A 27,181-nucleotide genomic window follows, 5' to 3' on the forward strand; every position below is an offset into this window, starting at 1 on the left:
GGAGCATTGTGGGTGCGAGGGAGGGAAGGAGGGAGAAGAAAGGGAGGAGAAAGAGAAGAAGCGTGCACACATGGAATTTCAGCTCCACACAAAAGTAGGCTTTTGTGTCAAACTGAGTTTCGTGTGGGGAAGGGGCCTCCTTTTTCGCCCTTCCGAATAAACAGAAGACACAAAAGAAACAGAATAAACGGTAAAAACGAATTTCGTGCACGTGTCTACACACTCAATGTTTCAAAGAAAAGAGCTCTTATAGCCTTGAACCAATTAAGATGGTAAAATAATTTTTGCTTTCAAATCAAGACAATTTTACTGTGAAATGTGATCATAGTATTGTTTCACTCTTACCTGTGTCCCCATCCCCACTCTCCATTTTTACAGGTTTACTGGTTTCTGACGGAGTGTTCATTCTTGAGTCTGCAACGGAAACAAATGGAAAGGTGATAATCAGGGCAGAGTACTTTCGTGACACCATTTTTTTGCAACAGAATACAGGGCTCAGTATGGTATAGTGATTAGTGTCAGACCAGAACTCCATGGACTAGGGCTCAAATCCGCACTTGGCCATGAAATCCACTGGGTGATCAAGGAAAGCCTCAGAGGAAGGCAATGATAAACCTATTCTGAATGAATTTTACCAAGAAAACTTTGTGATACGATCAACGTAGGGCCACCATTGGTTGGATATAAATTGCTGGCACATAAAAACAACACATCAGACAGAATGTACCATGTTTTTGATGTATTTTGCACTTTAATTCAATCAAAACCAATTAGTAGGCATGGAACATCGAAAGAAAACCTGAGAAAGAATCTAGGAAACAGAAATCCATGTATCATGATGAAACAGTATAGTATGACCCACATATCTGAGGTGGATACATTCCCCAGGTTTTACATGGATACATGAAACAGCAAAAATAAGTGAACCCTATTGAAAAGAAGGACCTCTGGTCCAATAATACTGTAGAGTCATGCTAGAGGACCTAGACAATGCCTAGAGAGGACATAGGATGTAGACAAATGAAGTTGGGGATATCAGTCTCATAGATGTGGGGGCTGTGATATATATAATTCAGGGTTTATAGTGAAACAGAAATAAAGAGCAAAGAAGTCAGGATGTACTGAAATGATATGTCTTTAAGATCTGTTTTGTCACTATTATCCCAAATTTCTGTTTTAACTTCCCTTCTTCCAGAAATACCCTTGACACTTCTACCATTGTATGATTACATCACTCAATTGAACATGTTATAGTTTTTAGGAAATACAGTAGAGTCTCACTTATCCAAGCTAAACGGGCCGGCAGAAGCTTGGATAAGCGAATATCTTGGATTATAAAGAGGGATTAAGGAAAAGCCTATTAAACATCAAATCAGGTTATGATTTTACAAATGAAACACCAAAACATCATGTTATACAACAAAATTGACAGAAAAAGTAGTTCAATATGCAGTAATGTTATGTTGTAAATACTGTATTTATGAATTTAGCACCAAAATATCATGATATATTGAAAACATTGACTACAAAAATGGCTTGGATTATCCAGAAGCTTGGATAAGCGAGGCTTGGATAAGTGAGACTCTACTGTAGTGTAATACTTTGTATCCCATTCAAAAAATGGTGGTCATGTCATTGTGCAGTGGCAATAGGTGGAAACTATCGAACAGCAGTAATGCAATTTACAAGTGAGAAAAAAAGAAGCATTCATTACAAATGGGAGAAAAGGAGGCTGACATTTTGGAACAGGCTTAAAAGAGCAAAATAATGATAATAACAAAAATAATCCAAACCACAGAGAACAATTTTGACACAAGTCATTACCATATTATGTATCATGCTTTTGATATTTGCTAAACTAACATTCCATCAATTTTTTTTTGTGATAATCACATCAGGTTCCCTTTTTTTGCAATTGAACTGATGCTTCTTAGTATAGTACTGAAGAATGCCTTTGCTATTCCCAAAAGATTTATTCTGATTACAAAATACAACCCATTCTTTGTCTTCTCCAACTGTGATAAGTCTCTAGAGAGCCTTTAATTACTGCAACCCATGTAGGTGCCCTCTTGAATAACATGCAAAATGAGGTGGATGATGAGTTTAACACACTTCCTCCTTGGTACTGCAAGGAACTTCCATGAGGTAAAAATTTTGCTAGAAAAGTTGTCTGAGTTTGACAACAGAAATATGTATGCAAATAGCTGTGACTTCCATGCTTTTGCCTATTCTTTAAGCACATCTTCACAGCCATAGGTCTTGTGATCCGTTGGTGGAGAACAATGGAGAGAAGGAGGAAACCAATTGAAAACAACATAATGTTTCAAAGGGAATATTTTGGATTCCTCATAGACAGTTACTGTATTTACGTATATGTTTTCTTATTACTGATCTTTACTACGGTGATTTTTTACTAAATATTACCAATTAATTTACTATAAGTATCAAAGGGATGGCAAATCGCACAACATATTCTACCGGTGATTCTAATATTTTATCAGGCTTTTCTAAAACACTACCAAAGGAAACCAGAAAGAGGAAACATCTAGCTATAGAAAAATACAGAAAATGTTGTCTTTCATCAGAAAAGATACACTCAGAAATAAGACTAACTGAAAACTTCATAAACCATAGTATAGCCAATCTTCACCAGCATGTCAGACAGACTCAAATATACAAATGCAATGTAACGATAAATACACATATTGTCCTAGATAAACAGCATATCCCAGGAAAACTAATTCACAAATAGTATAAATGCGGGGTGAATGGTAGAAGAAAGAATAAGTAAGGTAGAGAAGAAAATAATGGGAGAGAAACTGAATCAGATCTGCAGAAACCTAATAAAATATCTCTCTCAAACACACACAGATATATTACAACTATAATATGGACAGAAAAATAGTTCAGTTTTCTAGTAACTATACAGATGAATTAAAAAATGCTAAGACTTTCTCTGTTCTACTCATAAATTAGCAACAAGGAGTCCTGGAACCCACCTCCACCTCCTCCCGGAAACCTCTTTTGAAGGCATCTTCTAGATTTACCTAAGTTAATTATTTTCTCTGTTGTAGGTTAATTTATTGTTCTTTTAAAACTGAATGTTAATTTAAATTTAAATATAAAATATAAAGTAAAACTTTTTCAAGCTAGAAAAAGTTATTTCTGAATATCATTTATACCACTCCCATTTTCAATCATTGGTCACAACGAAGAAACTACTCCAGTACCTAATTTATTTATTTATTTATTTATTTCCGATATTTCTACCCCGCCCTTCTCCCCGAGGGGACTCAGGGCGGCTTACACAACTGGCAAGATCACTACCAGTATATCATAATACAATAAAATAATAAAACAGTTAAAATAGTTAAATAACATATTAAAATACAATAATGCTCCACCGATAGTGCAGAAGCTGTTTCTGTTGCATCGTGCATGCAGTTATCTGCATAATCATATCATCTGTTACCTAAAATATATAATTAACTAGAATAATGGCAAAGTATTGCAAATTTTGTGAGCTATAAAAGATCAAATTATTGATGATTTCTAATATGTATATATGCAGGTCACACTCTCTTAATGAAAATGCTTCCATTATAAACAGGAAAGTTAAACCCTAATCAGTATTATGGTACAACAAGTATGCTCTAGCTTCAGAAGTTAATCTGGCATATTTTGAATTATGCTTTATTTCATAGCTATATAATGATGGTAGTCTATGTATAATCTAAAAGAGAAAAATGAATTGGCTTTATATTCTAACCTTTATTATTTAATAATTGTTGGGTGTTTTAAATGTATGCAGATGCTGAAATGAATAGTAAAACTATGACCATCAATGGGTTTAACTACTGTATTTCTTCTATTCTAAGATGTACTCCCCCCTCATATAAACATCTCTAAAAACAAGGTGTGTTTTAGAATCGCTTATATATAACTCTTTTTTTATGTTAGTGATACTGAAATTAGTGTGTATTTTACAATCGATGGCATATTACAATCAATGAAATATGGTGTATGGCTTCATGTTTGGAAGCAATATTAACTTGATGCATCCTCTACTTCAAAAGGAGCAACTGCTAATCAGTGCATCAAATCAAGAGGACAAAGTTAGTTACTTACTTTTTCTAATACTTGTTAAAACATCTTATGCAATACAACAGACTATCACAGTGAGATGTACAACTATAAGGCATAATGGCAGTCACTATCGATTGCTCATAACCATAACAATCAAATGGAACTTCCATGTACAGAGACAGTATACCTCTGAATACAGTGTACCAGGGAGAGGCTATTACCCTCATGAGTTGCTTGTATACCCATAAGTATCTGACTATCCCCTATCGGGAAAAATGCAAGAGTAGTTGGAATTTGATCACATCCCGGTATATAATTCCTGTAATCTAGACCTAATTTAAAGGTGAATTAATAAATCTTGGCACAGAAAAAAGACATCTTAAAAACTTTAAATGGTGTAAGACGTATAATTTGGATAACAGATGTTAAAATATTTTTCCCTTTACATAAGATGTGGCTGTACCTCCCACACTTTCTCCCTCCTTCGTTCTTTCACAGGAGTGCAATTTGTAATGACGACACTAAAACACTGTCATGCCTTGAAGTACACATACTGAAATAAAGACCGAAAACACCAGATGCAGTACTCTTCACATTCTGATGAGCTTCTAGATTCATTCTTGTGTTTTAAATGGATCCCCTAGGACACACACACATAAAATCATTAGCATGGTCTGTGTAAATCTCTTATAGTTGATAAAACTATCAATCAATCTAGTGTTTCTCATAATATCAGGTAAGATGTGTCATTAATTCATTAGGTGTATTACAATTGCTAAAACATGGTAAGATTATTTTGTTTAAAAAGCAATTATTGGAAACAGCCTTTTCAAAAGTTCAGTCCAAGTATGTAAGAAAGTGCTAAGCATTTTAGAAAAAGCATTTGGGAAAGAGGCTGGTTTGCATCAGCTTCATTTAAAGGTAACTATGTTATATAAATCTTTTGATTATCAGCTGTAAAATTCAAAAATTAAAAGCAGTGAAGTTAAAAGCTACAATTTGAAAAAAAATCAATTTAAAAATATTCAAACGAACACACACCCACACATACACAAACTGTTTTAATGGAGGTCCTACAAGATAAAAACACTAGTAGTCATAGCAAGCGTTACTTGCACTGTTATCAAAAACAATGACTGCTGGCAGTGCTTTCTTGCCATTAAACCCTGAAATGTGCTGCTCTGTATCAGCTGCACCCCTCCCCGCAAAATAAATATACCAAATATAGTATTCTGAATGAATTGATCAAGCCACGGTATGCTCCCTTCCCCAGTGTAATTTCATATAAAAGCACACAGGAAAGCAAATCCAAAGTCAAACTTGATTTTACTACATGCTTCGCGATTAAACATCATTGAACCTGAAGAGCATCTCCATTCCTTTTAAAGCTTTACATCAAGATTCTCCTAAACACAAAAAATGGAGGAGGCACTTCTACTGAATTGCTGATAGCCCTCAGCCTCTCAAACACCTCCCTAAGTCCTGCATATGTGATTAAGACCCTATGCATAGTCAATCTTAACAACTACTATTTCCATATTAAACGCTTGCAAGAGTCAGTTGAACTGGTACCCACCTAGAACGTAGTCGCTGCAGTCCAGCATTGCTGTGCGATCTTCTGCAGATTGAGATAGTCCAAGTAAAAGGAGGGGGGAAGACTTCCTAAAATAAAAAACCTCTATACTACTACTCTTAACAGAACTAGAAAAGGAGGGGTGGGGATAGGAGAGAAATATAACTTCAGTTAAACCATAGCAATCTTTAACAGAACAGAGAAACTTCAGTTGCTCTGTAGAGTTTTAGTCTCTCCTACTAGCTGTGTCTGACATTGTCAAGGCGACTGAAGCATGAAAAGTTCCCCTTTTTTAATAAAATAGAAACAAAGATTGCAGCTGGCAGTTTCCATAATGAAGCTTAATCAGTATGCGCCTGATTAGGGCCTTATGCAAATCTTCCCTCGTTAGCACAGCAGCCAGCACTTTGAAGTCCATGAACAATTCATTTGCAGAGTACACTGAAAGCACTCCCTGCATAATTTAAATCATGATATAAATATTTATCAGCTCATTTGCATATTAATTGGCAGTGCATGAAGGGAAAAATTATCTCCCAAGTGCCAGCATAATAATTAGGAACAAAATGAAATTTCTTCCAATGGCTTTGCTTCTCAGACCTAAGTTGAGCACAGTACCATGGGGAAGTAGGGAGGGGAAAGAGGCAAGACAAAATTCTGTTGAAATGCCACTGAAATGACACGTACAAATTAGAAACAACTCTACAGACTTAAGCACCTTTAATCTTATTCCTGCTGGCAACAATGACTTTAGTAATAAAAGAGATTTGAAACAGCTTTCGACACAATCCAAATAATCCCAAGAAAACAATTAGCAAGGTAGGAGCTGAACACAAACCTGTCTAACTACTATTTGCACATTTAGGTGATATTTTCCAAATGTGTTATGTGACAATTTAAACATTCCACAAAGAAAGAGAAGCAGAATTTGATATAGGAAGAAATAACATAATTTTACATTGCCTAAATCAGCCAATTCACTTTAGTTGCTTTGCAAAGGCATTTCAACACTGGTAAGTATAGGAAAAATTATTTGGTCATTCCTGTTCCCCTTAGTATTTCAAATAAAGATGTCGTTACCTAGAAGTCTTTCGTTTGTATGCATCTGCACAAAAAACAGCATTTATTTTAAAATAAATTCATGGGCTCTGTCTCTGGATTACAACTACAGTCCCCGGACCACCAGGGCTCCTTAGAAGCTCTTGTGCAAAGACTGTATAATAGAGTAATTTGAGACCAAGTAATTAGAAAGTAGAAGTCAGAGGAGAGTGAAGGTCATGTAAGGACTTCTCTCACACAAAGGGGGTTTACAAAGGGATAACATGTCCACCCCTATAAAGACTTTTGCTGAACAATGTTAAAACATTACTCTAAACAACCAAATAGAATGTGATGTTATGCTATAGCCTACATTATGTGAATACAATTATTTCTTATGTAACAGTACTTCCCTCGATATTCTCCTCAGAATTACTTATCTATTACAGAAAGTCCTCCTACCAACTATTTTAACTGGATTCATCCAAACTCCACAATCAATCCACTCTTTCAGAAATCAAGAGTTTGTTGATGTTAGACCAAGAAAGTACTGGTGGGAATAAAAATTGGATTTTCAAAACAACTTAATTTAGGCTTCCTAAAATAAAGAAAACCTTCTGCATTTTAAGCGTTTGCTATAGTTTCAACTTAGCTTTTTGGCAAAAATTAAACTTGCATCTTGATAGTTTCTGAATCCATTTTAACTAGAAGTCAGAAACCAAATAGCTATTTTGTAATTCTGATTAACGTGAAACTATGCATACACGCATACGCCTACACAGAGTCCATACTGCCTTTACTGCCCTTACTACAGTACCCGGGGAGAGTGCGGATGAGCTCCCTCTATCAGCTCCAGCTCCATGCGGGTGCATGAGAGAAGCCTCCCACAAGGATGGTAAAAACATCAAAACATCCGGGCATCCCCTGAGTAACGTCCTTGCAGATGGCCAATTCTCTCACTCCAGAAACGACTCAAGTTACTCCTGACATGAGAAAAAAAAACTACAGTAGTTAACTAAAAAAATAATGGAAGGACAGCAAAATCCAAAGTTAGCATAATTTCATAACTTACAGAATATACGACAGCCTTGTCAAAGTCTAGACTCAAAATCACTATTGGCTCCCTCACGAAAACATCCCTCTTGTTAACAGGGCTGCATTCAGTTTTGTCATGTAAAAGATGGAAGGGATCACTTTTTAAATAGATTTGAAAGTTTTCAATTTTTTAAAAATTCAGCTATCACTATATATTTTAACACAACTACTTACAGAAGTCATAGAATGTACTAGCTTAGGGAGGATTATACAGAAAAATGTCTTCATCTTACTCTTTCTGAGTGCAAGAATGTCTGTTTCTCTTGGGCAAAAGAAGGAAGATACTGCAAGAGACAGAAACATGTGGCACACAGGAAGAGGAGGAACCGGATCTGATGGATAAGCGACATTGTGGGCACTAACACAGGGCTGGTTCCTCTTATTCCTGTTTGCTATGTGTTTCTGTTCCAAATGGTGTCTCTTTTCCTTTACCTGAGTGACAGCTGACCTCACCACATGGGACATTTTCCCCATCATAGGACCTGTCATGTTCATTTCAAGACCGAAGAGGAATGGACCCCAACACATGAAGTTTGCCAACTTCCAGCTGTCATCTGTTGCCCTTCGTCCTTGAAATGGAGATGAAGCATGCTTAAAGGAGTTCAGAACACGAGACGAGAAATTTTGGCGATGTGCGCCAAAACTGCCACTAATTCCGAAAAATACATGTAACTGATTTGCCCATTTTGATTTGTTTCAGTTATGTGGAGGAATGGCCATTCTTCACCACTTCGTCATCACTACATTTTCTCCTTAATAATAATCTAGGCTCCATAGGAAGTGGTGGATTTCTCCATTGCACACTCCATTTTATGACATGCCCCTCCATGATCCTTCTGTTGTTTAAAGTGGTTTAAAGACAATGTGGGTCTTATTGGATGAAGTGTTTTAAACATGTGTCGATCTCTTCTAAAGGAAGACCAACAAATGGAAGGTGTATCATAAGTGGTGGGAAGATTCCACTGAGAGAAGGTTGAAAGTGAAGTTAAATTTCTGCTGATCTACTCAAGGGTAGGAATTCAAAGAGAAGAGGGGAAGATTCCATTGAAGGGAATGTTTCAAAACTATGACATATGAGGAGACATTGTCTCTGGTATGTGAAGCTTTGGAGAGGGCAAAGGATCCCATTGAAAGAAGAGTTTAAAAAATATGTCCTGCTTCTTTTAATGTAAGGGGGCTTTGTGTAGGGTAAGGGATCTCATTGAAATAAAAGTTTTTAAAATGGTGAAAACCTGAAGAGAGAAACATGTGTGATGGGAAGACAGAAGTTGAAACGGGATGATTGGGGATCTAACAATATAATTCCCTTTGCTAGACAGATGGTCCCCAATGCTTCTCAAGGTCCATGTGATGAGGTCCAGAGACTCTCAGCATGTAGGTAAGAGGAAGAGCTAGCAGCGCTCACCACTTAACATTTATAATTTTATTTGGCCATTATGTATATTCTATGTTGTGTTTATATTGTCAATATAAGGCTAATTGATTGATCAATAAAATTGTTTGTCACTTACCCTGTGCCTACATCTTATCTTTCCCTTCCTGTTTTCCATAAATGCTTGTTTCACCCAAGCAAAATGAAGGAGGCAACAGGGAAAACAGGCACATACAGCACAAAGGAAGAGGAGAAGCAACCAGAAGCAACCTCGTCTTCTGTTTTGCAGTGTATTTCTGTTCCCCTCACTAGCTCCCTTCATTTGTCCAGGTGAAAAAGCCACTTGTATCACACAAGAGGAGGAAAATGAGCTGGGATCTGCAGGTTAAGTGACTTGTTGCATTGGGCCAGCTCTTGCTCCACTTTCCCCTGGAACATACTGGGTAGCCTCCCACCCAGGATGCAGTGATGATGCTCTGTTTGCTCCACCCTGAGATATTCACTATTTTCACTTTCATGGGATACCTGCACCTGTAATCCTCATGTAAGTGGCAGGACTGTACAGACAAAATATCCATTTCAAAAGGGTGGTAAATCATGCATTTCTACAACTGTTGAAGCATAGCAAAACAAATACTGTTTTAGTTCTCAGCCACAATGCTGGGGTCATTTATTTATTTATTTCCCATATGACCCAGACAAGGAACTGTAGAGTACTTTACTCAGTTTTCTATATATATAAATGAGTGATGGCATCATGGCGACCGACAAAACAACAAAACTACAGGCCCCCCAACCTCGAAATTTGACAACACAACCTATCATCCACACCTCTAGGTTGATACAACAAAAATAAAATAAAAATAAAATCCTAATTAGAGGGCAAGGAATATTTGTTTTTATCCAATTGCTGCCATTTAGAGGGCTAATCTCTGCCCACTTGGTCTCCTAGCAACCAACTCAGCCCAGGGGACAGGCAGACTTAGGCCTCTTCCACAGATTATCTAATTTGCACTGGATTATATGGCAGTGTAGACTCAAGGCTCTTTCACACAGCTATATAACCCATTTATAATCTTATATTATCTGCTTTGCACTGGATTATCTTGACTCCACGCTACCATATAATCCACTTCAGTGTGCATTTTATATAGCTGTGAAGAAGGGGCCTCATATCCAGTTCTAAGCAGATAAGGACAGGTTGCTTACCTGTAACCGTGTTTCTTGGAGTGTACTCTGTGAATTCACACTAATGGAGAGACTGCACCTGCGCAGGCGCCAACGGATATTCTCCAAGCTAAAGTTTGAAATTTGGCGGTAACCCCGCCCCTCTCCCCAGAGGGTATAAAAGGCGCCCTTCGCGCTCACTCCCCAGTTCCTAAGCCGCAAAGGCGACGAGAAAGGGAGAGGTTTGCACGTGGGGAAGGAAGGGCGGGTTCGTGTGAATTCACAGAGTACACTCGAAGAAACACGGTTACAGGTAAGCAACCTGTCCTTTTTCTTCGTGTACTCTGTGAATGCACACTAATGGAGACTAGCAAGCTGAGGTATAGGCAGGTGGGACATAGCAAACCCGACAATGAGTTGAGTGTCCAAAATAACACCTTTATTTAAGCACAAGGTGCAAAGGTAAGTGCAGTGGTAGAAAACGTAACAACACATAGTGCAATATAGATCCTAGCAGTCAGGATCTAGAACGTATAGCAATCATAGCATTACATATCATCAGGAAACCAATAATCTGGAAGGAAAGACAGAGGTAAGTATAACACGTTTCCCGGAACGAAGGCACTGGGAGGTAGTTGTATCGAGGCAAAAGACACGGCCTCGAGAGAGGAAAAAAGGTGCCATTCTAGCAGTAATTAGCCAGTTAAGAGAAGGAAAAAGGAAACCCATGCCGTAACAGCAGGTAATGGGTAAGTACAGTACACAAGCACTGAGATGAGGAACAACCAACATATCCCATCAATAAACTTTGCATGACATTAAAGAACATGGTAAGAAGGCAACAAAGCTGGCCTTGAGTAGGACAAGAAACGTTAGGAAAGGCAGGAGGAAAGGATCGACCTGGCAAAGGCCGTGTCCCTGAGGTTTTTAGAGTCCATCCTATAATGTGAAACGAAGGTAGATGGGGTAGACCAGATAGCCGCTCGACAAATGGAGTCGAGAGGGATGCCCTGCAGGAAGGCAGTAGAGGTAGAGCGACCCCTCGTCGATCTAGGGCAGATCGAAGGGGGAGGCGGGCGCTTAGCCAGCTGGTAGGCCAGTTCAATAGTCTGAGCAATCCAGTGTGAGAGTCTTTGAGAAGAAATAGGCTCGCCGAGCTTATGGGTAGCATAAGCAACAAAAAGTCTAGGAGATTTACGCATGTCCTTAGTTCTGTCCTTGTAGAAGAGAAAAGCTCTTCTGACATCCAGGAGATGAAGCTTCCGCTCCAAAGCAGAAGAAGGGTTAGGAAAAAAGGCAGGAAGTATGATATCCTGGTTAAGGTGGAAGGCAGAGACCACCTTAGGCAGGAAGGTGATGTCTGGGCGAAGAACGGCCCTGTCTTGGTGGAAACGGAGGTAGGGCTCGTCTACCCGAAGGGCAGCCAGTTCCGACGGTCTGCGCGCGGAGGAGACAGCAACTAGAAAGGCAGCCTTCCAGGAGAGAAGGTGAAGGTCGGCGGAAGCCATGGGTTCAAAGGGAGCTAAAGCAAGTTGAGAAAGGATGAGTTCAAGGCTCCACCCAGGGGTCGGAGGTTGAACCGGAGGTCGGAGATTGTTGTATCCCCGAAGAAAGGTCTTAATGAGGTTGTTAGAGAAAAGAGAAGGTTGTCCACAACGTTGGAAATGCCAGGAGAGAGCAGCGAGGTAGGATTTCATCGAAGCCAAAGAAAGTTGACGATCCGCAAGAGAAAGGAGGAAGTCTAGCACTAGTGGGATCGAAGTAGAGGAGGGATCGACGTCTCGGTCCCGAAGGAAAGTTTGAAATTTAGCAAGCTTGTAGGCGTAGGCTCTTGACGTAGCCGGCTTATGAGCAGCGGGGAGGATCGCCTGCAGGTCCGGATGGAGAGAACTTATGGAAGTATCCTCCAAGCCGTCAGGTGCAGTGACGGAACGTCGGGGTGGAGCACCTGCCCCTTCTGCAACGATAGGAGATGAGGGAGAGTCGGAAGAGTGCGAGGGGGCCCCGCGCACATCCGGAGAAGAGTCGGGTACCATGGCTGGCGTGGCCAGGCAGGGGCTATCAGGATGGCCGACGCTGGCATCAGAGAAAGTCTTTCTATCATCCTCGAGATTAGAGGGAAAGGAGGAAAGAGGTAGACGGGTTCGAGAGTCCAGTCGAGAAGAAACGTGTCTCTGAGACAGCCCGGAACTGAGTTTGGAGGGAGTCTCGCTCCGAAGCGAGGGAGCTGAGTGTTCGAGGGGGAGGCAAAGCGATCTAGAGTTGGCCAACCCCAGTCGTCAAAGACGGATTGTAGGACTTTGGGATCGAGGCGCCACTCGTGGGGGGAGGTCGCTATTCTGCTTAGAGAGTCCGCTAGCGTATTTTGGGCACCCGGCAGGTGAACAGCTGAGAGGATTATGTGTCTCGCTATGCACCATAGCCAAATGTCTGTTGAAAGAGCCATGAGCTTCCTCGAGCCCGTACCCCCTTGTTTGTTGATGTAGTACATGGCTACTACGTTGTCTGTCTGGATTAGAACAGTCTTGTGGGGAAGAAAGCGAGCAAACGCTCGGAGAGCCTTGAAGATTGCCAATAGTTCTAGAAAGTTTATGTGGTGAGACTTTTCTTGAGCAGACCAAAGGTCCCTGACAGTGAGGTTCGACATATGAGCTCCCCACGCGAGATTGGAGGCGTTGGTCGTGATGGTGACTGACGGGAGTGGGGGGTGGAAGGGAAGTCCCACACAAACATTCGCCGGGTCCTGCCACCAATGAAGGGAGAGGCGAACTTGGTCCGGTACCGTGAGGAACATCGAGCTTGGGTGTCGATGGGGTTTGAAAGAGTCTATGAACCATCTTTGAAGAGGTCTGAGACGCAGCCTGGCAAAAGGGGTGACCATGACTGTGGAGGCCATGTGACCCAGGAGGACCTGGACAGCGTAGGCTCGAACCCTGCGGTTGCGGAGGAGAAGAAGATGATGCTACTGGAGGGCTAGAAACCTGTCCAACGGCAGGGAGGCCGTTTCCGCGAGGGAGTTGAAAAGAGCCCCAATGAAGCGGATTTCGGTGGCCGGGAGCAGTTGGGATTTTTCAGTGTTTAACTGAAGGCCCAGCCGTTGTAGAAGAGAGAGAGTTTGAGAGACGTGGATTTGAAGGGATGAGGGGTCGGACGCGACAATCATCCAATCGTCCAGATAAGGGAAGATCATTATGCCTTGTTTCCTTAGGTGAGCCGCCACAACAGCGACTACCTTCGTGAAGACCCTTGGGGCCATAACGAGGCCGAAAGGGAGAACTGTGAACTGGTAAGATTGTCCCAGGAGCTTGAAGGAGAGGAAGCGTCTGTGGGATTGACGTATCAAGACGTGGAAATACGCGTCCCATAAGTCTATAGAGGTGAAGTAGTCTCCATGTCGGAGCATCGGTAGAATGGAGGCCACCGAGACCATTCGAAATTTTGAAGGCACAATGAAAAGGTTTAAGGCCCGTAAGTCGAGAATGGGCCGAAGACCCCTGTCACTCTTGGGAACCGTGAAGTATCTCAAGAAGAAAACTCAAGTTTCCTGCTCGGAAGGAGAAGGCCGGATTGCGCCCTTTGCTAGAAGGGAGTCGACCTCGGAGCATATTTCCGGTGAAGGATCGGTGGGGAGGACGTGGCCCGTGGGGGGCAAGGTTTCGAATTCCAAGGAGTAGCCGTCTCGAACAATGCGGAGAACCCAGGCATCTGAGGTGATAAGACTCCCATTCGTGGTAGAAAGGAGCTAGACGATCGCGAAAAAGGCAAAGAGAAGAGTTCGGGTCGGGGCTTAAGAGAGGCATGGCAGTAGCAGTAGTAGCGAAGGCCTTGGGAGAGTGGGCGTCAGGCCCGCCGTTGGAGTTGTGGCATTGTAGCTGCACCTTTGCCTCGATTTTTCGGGACCTGGTGCTGATGGCGAGGCTGTTGGTGATGACTGTGCTGGCTCGAGCTTGACGATCGCCAAAAGGTTTGATGGCGAAAGGGCTGAGGAAAACGACGTTATCTTTGAGGGAACCATCGGGTCCGTTGAGCCTGAGGCTGATCGGTGCCACACTTTGATGCAAGGATCTTGAAATCATGGTTGGATTTCAAATTGTCATCAGTTCCTGAGTTAAAAAGTCCCCGGGTGTCGAAGGGGAGGTCCTCGATCACTTGTTGAGAGGAGGAAGAAAGGCCTGAGGATCTCAGCCATGCATGTCGTCTGATCACGACTGCGTGAGCAATCACCTTTCCGGCGGCGTCGCCGGTGTGCTTCGCCATTTGAATTTGATGGTGCACAAGAGAGTCAGCCTCCTGCTGGAGGGTTGAGAGGACTGAGCGGTCTTCGTTGGAAAGTTTGGCGAAGAAAGGTTGAGCCTTTTCCCAGAGGATCTGTTGATATGTGCCCATACAGGCTCCGTAGTTCGCCATGCGGCAGAGAAGGAGAGCACCGGAGTAGAGTTTCTGGCCTACTGCATCGAATCTCTTACCCTCCCTGTCGGCTGGAGAGTTAGACTGTCGGCCTGAGGCTTTCACCACCATGGAGTTGGGATCAGGGTGATGTTTAAGCCATTCCAAGGCTTCATCATCGGTCCGGTACCAGGCCTCTATTTTTTTTAGAGGTTGGAGGTATCGAAGATGGGGTCTTCCAAGAGTCCTGGATTACATCCAGGAGGTAAGGAAGAAATGGCAGGAGTGTGGCTGGCGGGGCCTGAGCCTGGACCCTTTTGAAGACGGGGTCGGTGATGGCTTTTGAGATTTGTTTAATTTCCATCCCCAGAGCGTCTGCCATTCTGACCATCTGGTTGGAGAAAGCCCGGATATTATCCGTCGGGGAAGGCGGGTCGACCTCGTAGGCGTCGTGAGGTGGAGAGAGATCGAGACCGAGGGAGACGACCGAGGCCGAGAGGATCGACTCGGGGTGTTCGACGTCGAGGTCATCCTCCTCGGCCCCTTGAGGGGACCGGGGAGGAGAAACAAGCGCAGAGTCCTGTTGAGGTATCACCTCAAGAGCAGCAGCGGGCTGTGGGCGATTGTCCTTGGAGGCAGAGGCCTGGACCGCACGAGCGAGGCGGGTCATCTGTCTTCCCCTTTCGGGCGTCTGAGCCTGAGGAAAAAGTTCTTGCCTAGCCTGAGGGCGCGGGGGAACTGGCTGAGGAACTTTAATAACTGTCCGGATCGACCGGTCGGGAGAAGCTTGGACGCCTCCATCCGAAGACCGACTAGGAGGAGAGGGAGATAGGAGGCGTTGTGCCGGTTGGATAGGGGAGGATCTTCTCGAGGAAACCACTGAAGAGGGGACGTCCTTCTTAGAAGAAGCGGAGGAGGAAGACCGCTGGGTCATACGCCTCTTGGCTGGAGGTTGCTTCGACGCGACCCTTATTGTTTTTCCAGGTGTCGGTGGAATCCGGCACACAGCTGCCGAGTCAGATTGGGCTCGTCTGGATTCCTCCTGGGCCCTCTTAAAGGCAATCTTCATGGCAGAAGATGGCGGCGAAGCCAAACGGGATCGAGTAGAAATGGCCGAAGCCATGGAAATCGAGGTCGATGAGGGGCCCATTTTGCCCGACCGGGTCGATACAGTGGCTGTAGTAACCGTGCAGGGTGGTTTGCAGGGTTTAGCCCTTGAGGTTTTCGAGGCCTTGGACGACACCGACGGGGAAGGCCTAGACGCCATCAAGGCCAAAGCGGAGGTAGAAGGTTCAGGAGCAAGAGACTTCTCATAGAGAGCTGCTCGAAGTCTCGCAGCCCTATTTCTTTGGGCCTGGGCTGTAAAGGCTAGGCAAAAACGGCAGGTACTGACGACGTGACTTTCACCGAGGCAGAAAAGGCACTTAGCGTGGCAGTCAGAATCTGGAATCTTAGCGGCACATTGAGTGCACCGCTTGAAACGCGTAGTCGACATAAGGAACGAAGAGTCCGATGTGAGCTTTGCGGCGGGAAAAAAGGAACTGGGGAGTGAGCGCGAAGGGCGGCTTTTATACCCTCTGGGGAGAGGGGCGGGGTTACCGCCAAATTTCAAACTTTAGCTTGGAAGAGTATCTGTTGGAGCCTGCGCAGGTGCAGTATCTCCATTAATGTGCATTCACAGAGTACACGAAGAAAAATATAAGATTATCAATATACAATATCCAACATAAACAGGCCGGCAAGATAAGTGAATATGTTGGATAATAAGGAGGGATTCAGGAAAAGCCGAGTAAACATCAAATTAGGTAATCGTTATACAAATTAAGCACCAAAACATCATATTATACAACAAATTTGACAGAAAAAGTAGTTCCATGCGCAGTAATGCTATGTAGTAATTACAGTAGAGTCTCACTTATCCAACGTTTTGGATTATCCAATGCATTTTTGTAGTCAATGTTTTCAATATATCGTGATATTTTGGTGCTAAATTCATAAATACAGTAATTACTACATAGCATTACTGCGTATTGAACTACTTTTTCTGCCAAATTTGTTGTCTAACATGATGTTTTGGTGCTTCATTTGTAAAATCATGACCTAATTTGATGTTTAGTAGGCTTTTCCTTAAGGCCTCCTTATTATCCAACATTCTGCCGGCCCATTTATGTTGGATAAGTGAGACTCTACTGTACTGTATTTACAAATTTACCACTAAAATATCACAATGAATTTAAAACACTGACTACAAAAACATTGATTACGAAAAGGCAGACTGCGTTGGACAATCCATAACATTGTATAAGCGAATGTTGGATAAGTGAGATTCTACTTTAATATGAAATAATTACTGGGACAGAATAATGCAGAACAATATAATCTCTAAAACCAGGACAGTAAATAAAGAAATAAATAAAGTAAATAAAGCAGTGAAATTGGAAATTCCACAAAGGAAACAATCAGGGCCAGCTAACACCTCCCAAGAAAGAATTCTTCCAGAAAGGAAGCTGAGAAGGGAGTGAAGCACTGTGTATTACCAAAGTCATTATTATTACTGTGTTGCGGTCAACCGTGAAAATGAATATAAACTGGCTCCAATTATTCAAAAACACAAAATCAGAATATATAAAAATTAATGTGGTATAATAAAACAGAACAATACAATCTCTAAAATCAGAACACTAAATAAAGAACAACACTCTGAAAACAGGGGAATTCCACACAGGAAACAATCAGGGCCAGCTAACACCTCCCAACAAAGTATTCCCATTGCCCACAATGCCCTGCCTCATGCACGGAGGAGGAATTGTTTAAAGCTACGGACAATGCAATTGCTGTTGCCCGAATTTGGTCCAAAACTATTTAGCTGTTTGTGATTCCTTTATTTTATCACTTTTAAACTTATTTATTATGCAATGCTTTTGACACGAAATAAATAAATCAAAGTCTGGCAAATCTTCTGTTTTCTCAGGGCCGCAGACAGTAGAAGCACATAAAATATCGCATAGAACACCACTCTGAAAACAAGGGAATTCCAGACAGGAAACAATCAGGGCCAGCTAACACCTCCCAACAAAAAATTCACTCAGGGAGGAAACAGCCAGGCCTTAAAGCTGCAATGCCATTACATCCTAATCATTTTCCCTAACTGCAGCATTCATACTTGCCTCCAACAGACAAAAAAAAACCAATCAGAAATATTGTATATTCACAACCTTTAGGAAATAATATCCCCTGATGGCACAGCGTGTTAAAGCGCTGAGCTGCTGAACTTCTGGACCGAAAGGCCGCAGGTTTGAATTGGGGGAGCGGAGAGAGCCCCCACTGTTAGCCCCAGCTTCTGCCAACCCAGAAGTTCAAAAACATGCAAATGTGAGTGCATCAATAGGTACTGCTCCGGCGGGAAGGTAACGCCGCTCCATGCAGTCATCCCACATGACCTTGGAGGAGTCTACGGACAACGCCGGATCTTCGGCTTAGAAATGGAGATGAGCACCAAGCCCCAGAGTCAGACATGACTGGACTTAATGTCAGGGGAAAACCTTTACCCTTTACCTTAACTACCACCGATTCCTCAATACTTTATTTCCCATACCACCATAATTCGCCACAGCAACGTGTGGCCGGGCACAGCTAGTACTATATAAAGGATATTATTGCGACTCATCATAAGGCTACTGATTTTATGTTATTTTTACAAGCCAGAAACTTCCTGAAAGGACATTGCCTGTTGTATGTTCCATTTCCTACTTGATTCCATATCTTTACTTATTGTCTATAATTGTTTTATGCAGGCTCTTCAGCTGTAAGAGCAATGCTGGGGAAGAGGGCTGGAAAGTGTACACACTCACAAATGTTTTTCTCCATTGCCATGATTCTGTACAAAATCACTGTGGCGAAAGGAACATATTACATTCCTTCTCGAATAGATTACTGCAACAAGCTCTACGTGGGGTTGCCCTTGAAGATTGTTTGGAAGCTGCAAGTAGTCCAGTGGGTGGCAGCCAGGTTTCTTACTGGAGCAGTGCACAGGGAGCATACAACTCCCCTGCTACGTCAGTTCCACTGGCTGCCAGTTTGCTACCGAGTAAAATTCAAAGGGCTGGCTTTAGCCTATAAATCCCTGAACGGTTCAGGTCCAGCTTACCTTTCCAAATGTATCTCCTTTTATGAACCAGATCGAGTGCTAAGATTGGCCGGGGAGGTCCTGCTCTTGGTCCCGACACATTCGCAGGTGCGACTGGAGGACACTAGAAACAGGGCCTTCTCAGTGGTGGTCCCTCAGCTGTGGAATTCTCTTCCCAGCGAGATTAAATCAGCCCCTTCCTTCCTGGTGTTCAGAAAAAAACTCAAAAACTGGCTATGCAAGCAGGCATTCGGAGAGTGACAGCATCACTGAAGGAGCTAAATGACAATCATAGGACTGGCACAATGTTTAAATGTTCATATTTATGATATAATGTCTGTGTAGTTTTTAATTGTTTTAATTTATATTTATGTTACAGATTTAGCTATGTTATCTATTGCTTTTATTTGTATGTTCTGCATTGCATTTTTGCCATTTTGATATGCTGTACACTGCTCTCAGTGCCCCCAAAAGTGAGAAGACTGAAACAGAAATGCAATAAATAAATAAATAAATAAATAAATAAATCTGCATTTGGGCTGCTGAGAAGAAGGAAAAGCCCCATGTCAAAGCACACATTCTGAATCCAGATTACTGCTTCTGTGCTGCCATTTTTAATGCATATAGTGATGCTGGCTACTTTGGTGTCATTTAGGGAAAAGGATACCTTGGTGGAGTATAAGCAGAGACCTTATCAGTGGCAACAGCGGTGAGAAGAAAGAGTAGTAGGGGAGTTCTGTCCCTACCCCCTCAAAGCCTTTTGAAAAAATTAGAAGCGCAGAGCGGCATTTTGAAATATGTTCCATTATAATGATGGTTTAAAAAATTAAGGCAGGTTTTTATATGTACTCTTTTAAAATTATTTCTCAAGAGCCATGTAACTTTGACGTGAGACAGTGAAAAATGTCTGATCAATATAATTCCAGTTTTTAGAATTATTTTCATGAGAAAGAATGCTTCATGTCTGTTTCAAACTATGAAAGACTGAAGGAGACAAAATAATTTCCACTATTTGATTAAAGGTGATAGTTTATTTGGTTTCTATTTGTTTGTGGGTTTTTTTGTCTGCACCTAACAAAATGGCAAGAATCAGCATGGCATAGATGTTTGAGCACTGAACTATGGTTCTGGAGACCAAGGTTCAAATCCTTGCTCAGCCATGAATCATAGAATCATAGAATAGTAGAGTTGGAAGAGACCTCATTGGCCATCTAATCCAACCCCCCGCTAAGAAGCAGGAAATTGCATTCAAAGCACCCCGACATATGGCCATCCAGCCTCTGCTTAAAAGCCTCCAAAGAAGGAGCTTCCACCACAGCCCGGGGGAGAGAGTTCCACTGCCGAACAGTTCTCACAGTGAGGAAGTTCTTCCTGATGTTCAGGTGGAATCTCCTTTCCTGTAGTTTGAAGCCATTGTTCTGTGTCCTAGTCTGCAGGGCAACAAAAAACAAGTTTGAACCCTCCTCCCTATGACTTCCCGTCACATATTTATACATGGCTATCATGTCTCTTCCCAGCCTTCTCTTTTGCAGGCTAAACATGCCCAGCTCTTTAAGCCGCTCCTCATAGGGCTTGTTCTCCAGACCCTTAATCATTTTAGTCGCCCTCCTCTGGACACATTCCAGCTTGTCAACATCTCCCTTCAACTGCGGTGCCCAAAATTGGACACAGTATTCCAGGTGTGGTCTGACCAAGGCAGAATAGAGGGGGAGCATGACTTCCCTGGATCTAGATGCTATACCCCTATTTATGCAGGCCAGAATTCCGTTGGCTTTTTTAGCTGCCGCATCACATTGTTGGCTCATGTTTAACTTGTCCACGAGGACTCCAAGGTCTTTTTCGCACATACTGCTGTTGAATCAGGCATCATCCCCCATTCTGTATCTTTGCATTCCATTTTTTCTGCCGAAGTGAAGTATCTTGCATTTGTCCCTGTTGAACTTCATTTTGTTAGTTTCGGCCCATCTCTCTAGTCTGTCAAGATTGTTTTGAATTCTGCTCCTGTCTTCTGGAGTGTTAGCTATCCCTCCCAGTTTGGTGTCGTCTGCAAACTTGATGATCGTGCCTTCTAACCCTTCGTCTAAGTCGTTAATAAAGATGTTGAACAGAACCGCGCCCAGGACAGAGCCCTGCAGCACTCCACTTGTCACTTCTTTCCATGATGAAGTCGACGCATTGGTGAGCACCCTTTGGGTTCGTTCGCTTAGCCAATTACAGATCCACCTAACCATAGTTTTGTCTAGCCCACATTTTACTAGTTTGTTTGCCAGAAGGTTGTGGGGGACTTTGTTGAAGGCCTTACTGAAATCCAGGTAGGCTACATTCACAGCATTCCCTGTATCGACCCAACTTGTAACTCTATCGAAAAAAGAGATCAGATTAGTCTGGCATGACTTGTTTTTGGTAAATCCGCATTGAATATTAGCAATGACCGCATTTGTTTCTAAGTGTTTGCAGACCACTTCCTTAATGATCTTTTCCTAAATCTTGCCTGGTATTGATGTAAGGCTGACCGGACGGTAATTGTTTGGGTCGTTCTTTTTCCCCTTCTTGAAGATAGGGACCACATTCGCCCTCTTCCAATCTGCTGGGACTTCTCCCGTTCTCCAAGAACTCTTGAAGATAATTGCCAGTGGTTCTGAAATAACTTCCGCTAGTTCCTTCAATACTCTTGGATGTAGCTGATCTGGCTCTGGGGACTTGAATTCTTTTAGAGAGGCCAGGTGTTCCTGGACAACTTGTTTCCCTATATGGGGTTGGAAATCAAATGGGTGGCCTTGGACAAGAGACCTCTCAGCCTCAGGGGAAAACAAAGGCAGGGGAAATTACTTGAAGGCATCCAACAACAAAACAAACAAAATGCAAATATAAAAAGGTTTCTTACAGCACAAGGTCTTGTGGCTCCATTAACAACAACATTAATGTAAAAAGTGAATTCAGATTATAACTACCTACATACTCAGGTATAACTATACTTTTAGTTTAAAAAATCAATTTAAAAACCTGAATTGACTTATTCATGGGTCAATGTGAGGACTGTACCTTAATTCTGAAGAAACAATGTCTTCTCTGAGTAGGATGGCAAAAGGTAGGAAATTAGTCCTCCTTTAGTGTCCATTAGACACTAAGCCATCATGGCAACACTTCCGGACTGTTTGAATGTCTGGGTGGGGAAAGGGTGGCAATGACCAGGGGAAGCTGGCTCCTTGAGGTGGCTCTAGTGCTGTTCCTTCTCCACAGTGTGACCCTCAACTTATCCATGCGTTATATCAAAATCCATAAGTTCAGCCCAGAAACGTGCCCTCGGTTTATATATGAGGCCAATCCATACATGAGTATATATTTTATTTTCTGAATGAATAGTGTTTTTATATAGGTAAAGGTTTTCCCCTGACGATAAGTCCAGTCGTGACCAACTCTGGGGGTTAGTGCTCATCTCCATTTTTAAGCCGAAGAGCCGCCGTTGTCCGTAGACATCTCCAAGGTCATGTGGCTGGCATGACTGCATGGAGCGCCGTTACCTTCCCGCCGGAGCAGTACCTATTGATCTACTCACATTTGCATGTTTTCAAACTGCTAGGTTGGCAGGAGCTGGGGCTAACAGAACCTGGCACCTTTTGGTCCGTAAGTTCAGAAGCTCAGCGCTTTAACGCACTGTGCCACCAAGGGTTTTTATACACCAAATCTCAATTTAGGCCAAAAATGTATAATAGTATAATAACACACATATATAAAGCATTTCATGTTCTTAAAGTAACAAAATAATCTGCAATCTGTTCGTGGGGGAATAAGTATCACACACACCCCTTCCTGAAATGGACTTTTTTTAGACCACGCCCCCCCCCCAAGAAAACATGGTTTCTACTACATGCCTTCAGACTTTTTGAAAACATTTTCATCACTTGGCAGCAGCAGCAGGGTAGATAGAGAGGCTTCCGCAACATACCTCTAAGGCCATACATGACAGTTGGATATGTACTCCTGTTTTCATCTCTGATTGACATACTAATTTATCTTCCTATTCCAATATGGGTTACTGCCTGCTTTTCTGTCTCAGTTGTTCAGTGCCATCTTTCTCACAGCAACTTTATTCCATTCATATTTCTCATTGTCTTCCAGGATCTCATCTAACACAGATTTGAAGATTTTTATCATCTGGCATAACAAGAATGGCTGGGTCCTCCTTAGGTGAGTGTTTTAATATATTTAGTGCTTAACAGCATTTTATTTTTGTATTTGCATTTTTCTCTTTGACCTACATGTGAGTGAAACAATTACACAAACAAATACTATTTGTTGCTGTCTGTCATCAGGCTTTTTTCTAAAGCAAACCTACCACAGGGCTTTGGGGGCAGAATTTGTTATGAGGGGACTTGCACTTGCCTTTCTCTATGGATGAGAGAGCTTGAATTGCCCCAAATCACCCAGTGGGTTTCCATGGCCAATCAGTAATTTGAACCTTCCAGTGCCCTCGTCCAACACTATATGTTTCCAGCTGTCCAAAAATGTTAGAGACCCTTGGGAGTACATAGCAATTTAAATGATAGCACATGATCTCCCAGAGGGCACTTTCCTTTTCAAGGCAAGGCATTTAAAACTTTTTAGATATGTTCTCTGTCACTTTATTTATACCCTTCTCCCTTTCCTGGACTGGAATTCAAGGTAGCTCACAAGATAAAAATAAATATAAGTCAACCATAGATAAATAAAACATACAAAATCAAGACTTAAATAGTATTAAACTGTCTAAAGAATTAAAATAATTTAAAACATTATTTTAAAAGCGAAGAATAAAAGTAGTTCAACATACTAAACAAAAAGGTCCTTCATATGTACAACAATCAGTTCCACAAAGTCTGTTGGAATAAAAAAGTATTCACCTACTAACAAAAGGACATCAAGGAGAGAGTCATCATAATTTCTCTAGCAAGGGAGCTCCAAGACTGAGAACAATTATGGAGACAGCTCTCTTGCATTCCCGCTAAACATGTCTGTGAAGGTGATGAGATTAAGAGAAATGCCTCCCTTGGAAACAATATATGGGAAGATACTACCCTTCAGATTACCTGGATTCAGGCCATATAAGACTTTATAGGTCATTAATCAGCATTTTGAATTTTACCCAGAATCAGACTTGAACCAGTAGAACTGCTATAACAAGGGAACTATTTGCTTCCTGTAACCTGTCCTCTATTATGACTTTGGTTATAGGTCTTTTGACAAAGTGAAGATATTATTCCTAAAAATAGGTGCAGTTTTTCATCCCGAATAAAAATACCAAGTGGAAGATCACAAATATTTTAGCTGCAGCAAAAATGTTTCTGGGGTCTCAAAATCGCAAAACAGAAACCCTAATAAAGAACAGAGAACTAAGCATATATACATATTTATATGGAAATGACAAGGAATACTGTATTACATTGTAGCTACATCACGAATTAGAAGACAACATTTCTTAGTTCATAGTATTTTGCAGGTCACCAAGGCACATCTCATAAAGATTATTTATTTGATAATTTCTACTTCATTAGCATGGTAATCTACTATCTGGAGGTGTGCTTTATTACAGTAACGAGCCAAAAATGTACAGAAGTTCAGAAACTTTCTATGGTCTTGCTGTGTGAGCTCTTGATTCTGGCTAGAGCTGGTGCTATCAGTTCTCTACATTCCATTTCTGTCAGACTAGACACAACTAGACAATGAGCAGGATCTCTAAATTTGGGGCATGGGAGAGAAGGCATTGTAGGGAGGGCAAACAAACTCTTTTGCTTAAATTAATACTTCTACCCAGGAACAGAAATCCCAGTTTCTCCCAGTTTTCCCTATTCTGAACACGCTTCAAGTGCAGTTCCACACAGAGCATTTTCAATAATCCAAACAATAAGGGAGTTAGCCTCATTTCAAGATTATTTTTACCATAATAATTTCATTCCCAAACTGTAAAACCTTTACATTAAGTCATCGGTGGGAATAAAGGAGCTCTCCAGATACTACTGATCTTTGACTTCCAGCATTTCTCACCACTGCCTATATTGGCAGCTACTTTGGTTGGAAATCAGATTTCAACAATATATAGATGCCACATGATTCCCACCTCTGCATTAAGATCTCTCTATTTAGCATGGCATATCTTTTACAACGTATGCAATTATTTTCATACTTTTACAGACTTATCTTAGAAGTCATAGTATTAAGGTGTATATTGGTCTTAGGAGAATAGACAGTAGATGTCTTACACTCCAGACAGACTAATGATCAACCTAGATTATTATGGACCAGACTATGTTGTGGCAATAGCTCTCCAGGAGAAGATTTTTCTCAATTTAGTACTGAGTTACTGTAATGTAGTATTTTGGCCAACTGCCGGTCTATCTTAAAAAGTATCCTGTACACCTTGTTGATGTCTTTCCAACAACTATGTGACTCTGTTAGCTAAAAATAAACATGACTTATACATTAAGAGGGGAAAGAAAATCTAGTGGCCACATCATACTAGAGAAAAAACATCTACTTAAAATCCGGTTTCTGCCTCCTGCAGAATTCTGGGATTTGTAGTTTAGTGAGGCTGTTAAAGGCTCCTCCCTAACTACAAACCCCAGAATTCTGCAGGAATCATAGAATCATAGAATAGTAGAGTTGGAAGAGACCTCATGGGCCATCCAGTCCAACCCCCCGCTAAGAAGCAGGAAATCGCATTCAAAGCACCCCCGACAGACGACCATCCAGCCTTTGCTTTAAAGCCTCCAAAGGAGCCTGCACCACAGTCCGGGGCAGAGAGTTCCACTGTCGAACAGCCCTCACAGTGAGGAAGTTCTTCCTGATGTTCAGGTGGAATCTCCTTTCCTGTAGTTTTAAGCCATTGTTCTGTGTCCTAGTCTGCAGGGCAGCAGAAAACAAGCTTGCTCCCTCCTCCCTATGACTTCCCTTCACGTATTTGTACATGGCTATCATGTCTCCTCTCAGCCTTCTCTTCTGCAGGCTAAACATGCCCAGCTCTTTAAGCCGCTCCTCATAGGGCTTGTTCTCCAGACCCTTAATCATTTTAGTCGCCCTCCTCTGGACACATTCCAGCTTGTCAACATCTCCCTTCAACTGCGGTGCCCAAAATTGGACACAGTATTCCAGGTGTGGTCTGACCAAGGCAGAATAGAGGGGGAGCATGACTTCCCTGGATCTAGACGCTATTCCCCTATTGATGCAGGCCAGAATCCCATTGGCTTTTTTAGCTGCCGCATCACATTGTTGGCTCATGTTTAACTTGTCCGCGAGGACTCCAAGGTCTTTTTCGCACACACTGCTGTCAAGCCAGGCATCCCCCATTCTGTATCTTTGCATTCCATTTTTTCTGCCGAAGTGAAGTATCTTGCATTTGTCCCTGTTGAACTTCATTTTGTTAGTTTCGGCCCATCTCTCTAGTCTGTCAAGATTGTTTTGAATTCTGCTCCTGTCTTCTGGAGTGTTAGCTATCCCTCCCAGTTTGGTGTCGTCTGCAAACTTGATGATCGTGCCTTCTAACCCTTCGTCTAAGTCGTTAATAAAGATGTTGAACAGTACCGGGCCCAGGACGGAGCCCTGCGGCACTCCACTTGTCACTTCTTTCCATGATGAAGACGACGCATTGGTGAGCACTCTTTGGGTTCGTTCGCTTAGCCAATTACAGATCCACCTAACCGTAGTTTTGTCTAGCCCACATTTTACTAGTTTGTTTGCCAGAAGGTCGTGGGGGACTTTGTCGAAGGCCTTACTGAAATCCAGGTAGGCTACATCCACAGCATTCCCTGTATCGACCCAACTCGTAACTCTATCGAAAAAAGAGATCAGATTAGTCTGGCATGACTTGTTTTTGGTAAATCCAAAGGAGGCAGAAACCGGATTTTAAATGGATTTTTTCTCTAGTGTGATGAGGCCCTAGGATAAGCAGTCAATCCGGACCTTGTTCATATAGTCATAAAGTTATTATGGGAGGTTAACTAAACTGCATATCTCCTCTTGTGTAACTTTTTTTTCAAATCTTAATGGGAGCCTTTCAAACCATTGTTTTTAAATTAATCAGGATGAAGTTGCTGTACATATGGAACATTAGAACCTCTCTACCTAAGAAAAAACAATAGTTGCTTTTGAAATAAATTAAGTAAACTTGGAGCAAGAGAAAATCAGGGAAGTCTTTGGTATAAGTGGTGATATTTAAATATGCTTCCGGTCATTATCTCTAAAGTATGGAGTTCAAAATACAACTTAAACACCAGTGCGTAATTCTCATTAACATGGGGCTTATACTATTTATATATTTATCATGTCAGCAGCAAATTGAGAATACAATTCTAATGTATAAGAAACC

At 42.0% G+C, this 27,181-nt stretch overlaps 1 protein-coding gene across 5 annotated transcripts in view; it reads right to left on the reverse strand.

Moving 5' to 3' along the window:
- pou2f1 (POU class 2 homeobox 1) overlaps positions 1 to 27,181 on the reverse strand; it is a 176,270-nt gene that overhangs the window by 88,947 nt on the left and 60,142 nt on the right. For 3 of the 5 annotated variants that reach the window (XM_008107713.3, XM_008107714.3, XM_008107712.3), the window contains exon 2: positions 346 to 414. In XM_008107713.3, the coding sequence (XP_008105920.1) occupies positions 346 to 414 (69 nt within the window). Of the gene's footprint in view, positions 1 to 345; positions 415 to 5,662; positions 5,831 to 27,181 lie in introns of those variants that run through there. The other 2 variants (XM_062974936.1, XM_062974935.1) reach the window with 1 other exon arrangement.

The sequence above is a fragment of the Anolis carolinensis genome, chromosome 3 (genome assembly GCF_035594765.1).
Source record: "Anolis carolinensis isolate JA03-04 chromosome 3, rAnoCar3.1.pri, whole genome shotgun sequence".
Lineage (NCBI taxonomy): Eukaryota > Metazoa > Chordata > Lepidosauria > Squamata > Dactyloidae > Anolis > Anolis carolinensis.